The following is an 8,081-nucleotide window of genomic DNA, read 5'->3' as shown; positions in this document are numbered from 1 at the left end:
CAGAGAAACGATATCGTTGGAATCACTTTCAGAATGATTTTTTCCAGCTGATGAACGATAAAACACTGACAGCCAATCAGAATCCATCCTGCTATAATGAGCTCAAGGATTTAAAGAGGCAGATGCACCTGCGCTTAGAATAAACAGACCATATCGTTCGCTGGTGTGGATGCTAATATCTTTATAGTTATCGTTCTTGGTGTGAACGGGGCTTTAGTTCACGTTAACTACTGTAATGTATTAATGTAAACAAATAAAACCATATTGTAAAGCGTTACCAAAACACCTAAATCTTTATTCTTTTTAAATAACATTTGAATGTTATTTAGATAAAATGTGAATAATATTTTATATAATTATTATTACATGATATTTCTGTATTTGCAGTGATGAGATTTTTGTTGCATTATGGCGATGAAAATGTTGTGGTGCAAAACATCTAAATGATACTAAAAATATGCTAAATTTTCCTCATGCAAAATATGAGTTTTTTTTTTTCTTTACGGCTTCACAGTGAAATACGACGCAGACATGCTCTTGGCGGGTTTCGTGAGATTCACACTTGTGCTCTGAATTGCCTGAGAGACCTTTACAATAACGGCAGTTTGTTGTATGGTTGTGTATTTGAACTGAAACCTTCATATCAGAGCGTGAGGACAAAACTAAAAGAGAAACGCAAATATTAACACTAGAGTCCATTTCCCCTACTTTCTCCGTTTTCATTATTTACCGAAAGCACGAACAAGGAACGAAACTCTTCAACGCCTCAGACAGAGGATGTGGGTGTGTGTGTGTGTGCTAAAAATGCAAGAACAAATTAAAATTCGTGAGCCTCACAGGAACAGATCTACTGCTGTGTCTAACTACATGTCTGTCTGTCTGATGAGATCCACACACATAAGGCAACATTTTTGGTTTGTTCCCCACAACGGCTCTTTTAAAGGAGTGCAAAACAAAAAACAAAAATGCTCCAGGTCAATACTGATCATACCACAACACCCCCCCCCAAAAAAAATGTCCATGATCTGTAAACAACAAGCTGAAAGTGAACAAGACTTTTTAATGTGGGTCGACCAGCTCAAGTCTCACCCAACTGTGCAAAACCCCTTTTAAGTCCCACAAAAAACTAACAGAAAGCAACAAAAACGACTCGCTATGACTTTCGGTAATTAAACGGAGAGGGGGGCTGTTTCTAGCACGGCTACGTGGGGCTCCTTAAACGGCGTTATTTGATGACATCACTCCCGCCCGCTGGCCGAATACGAGAATTGTGGGAAATGTGGTCTCCGTTCGCTATCGGCCGAGTCCATCCCATCCTCGTCGTCTGCGGGGGAGGAAGAGAGAGGGAAATGTTACGTTACGCACAGACGGACGATTGAATTTTCTACCGCTCTCCGCATTCTATCGGAATTTCCTAGCGATAAGCGGCGTACTGATTTTCACAGTGATACGCTCCATGCGCATTTTCATTGTGTACCGACTGGAACTTCCTCTTCCTGTGGCACGAGGAGCCAGTCTACAGGAAGAGAGAGAGTGAGAGAGAGAGAGAGACGGAGGGAAACGGCACACTCACACTTCTCTGGAGGGGTGATGGTGATGGTCTGCGCCGTGAACTCCTCGTCGAAATACCTGGTGTCCGTCTCAGATGAGACCTGCGGCATGAACGGCGGTACCAGCTGGACAAGAGACGAGACGGAGACAGAGAGCAGCTTATTATACATAATCACGCACAAATTAAATGTGCTTTAACAAAAATACACTATGGGGTTGGTCGTTTTTTAAATGTTTTTGAAAGAAGTCTCTTCTGCTCACCAAGGCTACATTTATTTGATCAAAATACAGTAAAAACAGGAATATTGTGAAATATTACAATTTAAATTTTATATAAATGCTGCTTACTATTTTTTTGGAACCTGTGATATTTTTTTTCTTTGAGTCTTTGATGAATAAAAAGTTAAAAAGAACAGCATTTATTCAAAATGGAAATCTTTTCTAACAATATAAGTTTTTACCATCACTTTTTATCCATTTAATAAACCCTTGCTGAATAAAAGTATTAATTTCTTTAAAAAAAAAAAAGAAAGAAAAAATTTACTGACCCCAACGTTTTGATTAGTAGTGTATATTGTAACACTGAATAAACATTGTTCTTTTTAACTTTTGTATTTATCAAAGAATCCTGAAAAAAGTATCACAGGTCACAAAAAAGATTAAGCAGCACAACTGTTTCCAACATAGATTATAAATCAGCATATTAGAATCTGAAGGATCATGTGACACTAAAGACTGGAGTAATGATGCTGAAAATTCAGCTTTGCTTCACAGGAATAAATTATATTTTAAAATATATTAAAATAGAAATCTGTTATTTTAAATTGCAATAATATTTCACAAAATTCATTTTTTTTTGTATTTTTGATCAAATAGATACAGCCTTTATGAGCATAAGAAACTTCTTTAAAAAACATTAAAAATCTTACTGATCCCAAACTTTTGAACGGCAGTGTATTATATATATATATATATATATACAGTGGGTACGGAAAGTATTCAGACCCCCTTAAATTTTTCACTCTTTGTTATATTGCAGCCATTTGCTAAAATCATTTAAGTTAATTTTTTTTCCTCATTAATGTACACACAGCACCCCATATTGACAGAAAAACAGAATCGTTGACATTTTTGCAGATTTATTAAAAAAGAAAAACTGAAATATCACATGGTCCTAAGTATTCAGACCCTTTGCTCAGTATTTAGTAGAAGCACCCTTTTGAAGTGAAAAATTTAAGGGGGTCTGAATACTTTCCGTACCCACTGTATATATATATATATATATATATATAGTAAAATTTAATTTATTGCTGTGATCAAAGCTGAATTTTCAGCATCATTACTCCAGTCTTCAGTGTCACATGATCCTTCAGAAATCATTCTAATATAGGGCTGTAAAAAAAAATTCGAATTTAAAATATTTGTCGAATTTAAAATATAAATCCACATTCGACTGCAAAAACGTTGCATTTGAATTTTAGGTGTGCGTCAGGCAGCCTTATCAGTGGCACACGAGATGCGATGACGATGTAGGTGTCATTGCATTTTAATGCTTTTTTAGCCTGTCCAGTTGAACCCACTGATGCGGCGCTGCTACGTTGTTTATTCAAAATATTGCGGAAAAAGAGAGCATCAATGCGGAGATGATGTTGTTTACGTCAAAACTGAAACCAAGCCGTTCACACAGAACGCATATTTATCGCATTTTCTAGAGGGACGTCTATCACCGTTGCACTCGCGTCTCGCACAAGAGAGCCACATGTTTAGAAAGCCATGTAAAATTAATGCAAGTTCAACTTTTAAAAAATATGTCTCGAGACTTTATGGCGGTTTTTCCCCATCCCACTGCATCTCATGTTTTTAAATGAAAAAGTACTCTTTGTGATTGGTTTTCGGTCCTTTGTATTAAACTATACATACATGCATGATGCTGTTTTGTTTCTAATTGTTTATTTAATTAATTATATATGATTTATAAACATTAATTTAAACATTATGCACTTTTTTCAAAGGTAGTCGTGTTATTTTATTGCTTTGAAGAAATGTGCATTAGTAATATTTTGCTGATTGCGCCCTCTTGTGCCCTCAAGAGAGAAACCAAAAGCTTTTTTTTCCACCTATATGAAATTATGTCTTTTAAATTTGAATATTGATAATATTTAAATACAAAATTCGAATTTAGTTTTTCAGCCATTTTGACAGCCCCACTCTAATATAATGATTTGATGGTCAAGAAACATTTCTGATTATTATCCGTGTTAAAAAAAGGAATTCATATTTTTGTGGAAACTGTGATATATTGTTATTTTCAGGATTCTCTGATGAATAGAAAATACATTTATTTGAGACAGAAATCTTATGTAACATTATAATGGTCTTTAGTATTAATTAATTTAGTATTCATTTCTTTCAAATAATTCTTACTGACCCCAGACTCCTAAACGATAGTGTTACGTTTCTGCTTTCGAACTCGAAAATGTCTCGCCCCATTGTAAGTACACTTATACCTTTTTGTCATAGACGTGCTGCCAGTGCAGCGTAGTGAAGAAACTGTGCCTCATGATTTCCTTTGCATCATCCGGGCCTCCTCCGAGCCTTCAGAGAATAAACCGCAGAATAATATTCACTCAGGTCTCACATGATACACAAACAGTTTTAATCTGGTGCTCTCATACTGAAATGATGATGATGATGATGTCAATAGTTGTTAGTAGAAAACTAACACACCCAGAAAGGCTTTGGATCACACATTCACACACCGACCTCTTATTGGGGTCTTTGATGAGTAATCCAGACAGTAAAGACTTGGCGTCTGCAGAGAGGGTTCTGGGAAACTTGATCTCCTCCATCAGAATCAGTTCAAACAGCTTCTCATGGTCCTGAAGACAGTACAGAAATTTAGGTCACAAAAGATTTATATTTCTACATGCTGTTCTTTTGAACTTTCTATTCATCAGTGAATACTAAAAAATGTATTACAGCAAATCAGCATATTAGAATGATTTCTGAAGAATCACGTGACACTGAAGACTGGAGTAATGATGCTGAAAACTCAGCTTTGATCACAGAAATAAATTATACTTTAGCGTATATTCACAAAGAAAACAGTTATTTTAAATTGTAATAATATTTCACAATATTACTGTTTATACTGTATTTTTGATCAAATAAATGCAGCCTTGGTGAGCAAAAGAGGCTTTTAAAAGCATTTAAAAAAATCCTACAGATGTTTATTATAGTGTTGTTAGTGTTAGAGTGAGTCATACCTGATTATAAAAGGGAAGGCGTCCACACATCATCTCATACATAACGACTCCCAGACCCCACCAGTCCACCGCTCTCCCATAATCATTGTCCTCCAATACCTGATCAATAAAACCAGTGCACGCAGATACCTGATCAATCATACCAAAACTACAACACATTGTGCTCATCAATAACGTCACATCATTCTCAAACGCCTGATCAATAACCAATACATCACTCGCCTGCACACCTTCATCAAGAGACGCAGCAATAAGTCATTCTAATTTCACCTCCAACAAATGCTATACCCAATAACACTTGATTAACAATCACATCACATTATTTTATAATACCTTACATAAACCTCATCAATATCTTCCAGTTCTTCATTAATAATTATATTAGTCTCTAATAATCAAGCAAAATCACATGAATATCCTCCAATCCTTCATTAATAACTATATTAGTCTCCAATAACAGATCAAAAATCATATTAATATTATCCAATTCCACATCAATTATATTAGCCTCTAATAATCAAACACAATCACATGAATGTCTTCCGATTCTTTATTAATAATTATATTAGCCTCTGATATCCTATCAAAAAAAAATCACTAAAATATCAATTCATTAATTAATTCATAATTATATTAGTTTCTAATAATCAATTTTTAAAAAATCACATGAACATCCTCCAATCCTTCATTAATAACTATATTAGTCTCCAATAACAGATCAAAAATCATATTAATATTATCCAATTCCACATCAATTATATCAGTCTCTAATAATCAAACAAAATCACATGAATGTCTTCCAATTCTTTATTAATAATTATATTAGCCTCCGATATCCTATCAAAAATGACAAAAATATCTCCCAATTCATTAATAATTATATTAGTCTCTAATAAGAGATTTAAAAAAAAAGTCACATGAATATCCTCCAATTATTTATTAATAATTATATTAGCATCCAATATCCTATCAAAAAATAAAAATCACAAAAATATCTCCCAATTCATTAATGATTATATTAGTCTCTAATAATCGATATAATAAAAAAAATCACATGAATATCTCTAATAATTCTATTAGTCTCTAAATGTCCTGCACAAAGTCAGAAATCTCGTCCGAATTTTTTCGCACGTTAAGAAATAAATACGACCTCACATTGTGTCAATCACATTTACACACTGCCTCCGAAACTTTTGTCCGTCATAAAAAAAATTTGGATCAGGTTTGATTTTCTGCGTTTTCGCATCCGTAGCAAGCATTGTGATAGGAAAGGATGACGAAAATGAAAAAAAAAACAAAAAAAACGCATATGAAAATCAAGGACCTTAATAATCAATCAAAATCACATATCCTCCAATTCTTCATTAACAATAATATTATCCTCCATTAACTGATCAAAAACCACCTCCAATATCTTCCCATTCTTCATCAATAATGCCATTATCCTCCAATACCAGCTCCAAAAATATGGACATATCTGATCCATGATCAGTCTCTGACAGCTGAGTTATTATCCTCAGATACCTGACGGCTGATCCAGAAACAGTTATATTATCTCTCAAAACCTGATCAATAATGTAAAATTGTCTCTGAGTGCTTGATTAATTACTACTGGCAGTCATTTGCAGACTTTCCTCCAATACCAACATCAATAATCAATCATTATTGCAGCATCAGTAGATGCAACCTGGATAAATGACTCCAATGATGGAAAAACAGCCTGACATATGATTCCATCACACAGTTATGATCATGACATCAGCACGAGTCGTCGGCGTTACAGCATCCATATGCAACACCACGGTTGATTATACATGCTGTACTTTATGCGATTATTAAAATGGAGCTTAAACAGCCAGCGGGTAACTGTTACGTTCCCTCTATTTTTACCCGTGAGCTGCTCAGTCTTGTCTTGTCTACAGCCTGCTGTTTGTGTCTATTTCTGTGCGGACACTAGCTAAAGTGTGACCCTGTTCTGGCTGTGACAGACGGAGATTAAACAGTCCTCTATATTAAACTGAACCCAGCGTGTGTGCATTTAAAGAGATAAATCATCCTGTACCTCAGGGGCCAGATACTCCGGGGTCCCGCAGAACGTTTTCATGGTGGCCGTGTCTGTGATGCCCTCCTTACACAGGCCGAAATCAGTGATCTTTATGTGACCGTCCTTATCCAACATCAGGTTTTCCAGCTGGAATAACACACACCGATCACAGACACATCTTACGGTCAGCTGATAATGGCAAAAATTGAGGTTCATAGGATGAAAATGTTGATATTAGTCTGTGTGCTCTGTTCAGTGTTCACCTTTAGGTCACGGTAAACAATCTTCGCAGAGTGCAAGTAATCCAACGCAGAAACGATCTCAGCGCCGTAGAAACGGGTTCTATCCTCCGAAAATACACGCTCTCTCGACAAATGAAAAAACAGCTGCGATGACAATTAAAAAGAGGAATATTCAGAACTCACAAATCCAAATGTGCAGCACACCCACACACACTGAGAAAGAAACATGATAGAAGGATTAGGAAGTTGGAAGGAAATTTTAAAGAAAGAAAAATTGTGAAAATGTTTTAAATGAAGTTTGAAATATGCAGAGAAGGGTTAACACAACAGTTTGGAAACGGTTTGAAAGGTGGAAAGAAATTTGAAATTTTAAGTACAAAGGTTAGAGAGAAATTTCAAAATAAGGTTGAAATGAGAGTTCAAAAGAAGGTTAGAAGATCAAAAGGACATTTCACAAGCTTCAAAATGTTTGTAAGAGAAGTTGTAAAAATGTGTACGTTTCGAAAATGTCCAGAAAGAAATTCAAAATTTGGAAAGACAGTCTGAAAGAAATTTTTGAAAGCTCGAAGGAAATTTTAGAAAAGTTAGAAAGTTCAAAAGAAAGTTTTTAAAAAGTAAGTTTAAAAGAAGGTTAGAATGTTGGAGGGAAATTTTGGAGTTTGAAAATGTTCGGAAGAAAAGAAAGAAAATTCTAGATTTGAAAAAGTAATTTGTACATTTGAAATGGTTTGCAAATTTGTTCAACATTTTGAAAAAAGGTTTGAAAGAAAGACCAAAAAAGTAGGGCTGGGTTTTGACACAAATTTCACGATTCGATTCGATTCAATATCGATTATTTTGGATAAATATCAGGTACAGTACATACCAAATTTTCTCAAGGGAAAAAAAAAATCTCTCAACCAATGCTGTAAAATATTCATGAGAGTCAGTTGGTACTACATTACTATAATATTGAAGGTTAAAATTGACTGATTTGTT

At 34.8% G+C, this 8,081-nt stretch overlaps 1 protein-coding gene across 1 annotated transcript in view; it reads right to left on the bottom strand.

The window, feature by feature from the left end:
- Positions 1 to 357: 357 nt before the first annotated feature.
- Positions 358 to 8,081, bottom strand: part of LOC107700803 (RAC-gamma serine/threonine-protein kinase-like) — a 14,890-nt gene continuing 7,166 nt past the window's right edge. The window contains exons 5-11 of the mRNA XM_016502618.1: positions 7,125 to 7,247; positions 6,880 to 7,008; positions 4,818 to 4,916; positions 4,315 to 4,430; positions 4,059 to 4,146; positions 1,574 to 1,676; positions 358 to 1,324 (exon numbers count right to left, since the gene is read on the bottom strand). Coding sequence (XP_016358104.1) covers positions 1,239 to 1,324; positions 1,574 to 1,676; positions 4,059 to 4,146; positions 4,315 to 4,430; positions 4,818 to 4,916; positions 6,880 to 7,008; positions 7,125 to 7,247 — 744 coding nt within the window. The 3' untranslated portion in view covers positions 358 to 1,238. The remainder of the gene's footprint in view (positions 1,325 to 1,573; positions 1,677 to 4,058; positions 4,147 to 4,314; positions 4,431 to 4,817; positions 4,917 to 6,879; positions 7,009 to 7,124; positions 7,248 to 8,081) is intronic.

The sequence above is a fragment of the Sinocyclocheilus anshuiensis genome, unplaced genomic scaffold, assembly GCF_001515605.1.
Source record: "Sinocyclocheilus anshuiensis isolate Anshui unplaced genomic scaffold, SAMN03320099.WGS_v1.1 scaffold1127, whole genome shotgun sequence".
Lineage (NCBI taxonomy): Eukaryota > Metazoa > Chordata > Actinopteri > Cypriniformes > Cyprinidae > Sinocyclocheilus > Sinocyclocheilus anshuiensis.
Note: the sequence above shows the minus strand (reverse complement) of the source record. Positions and strands in the feature narration are given on the sequence as shown.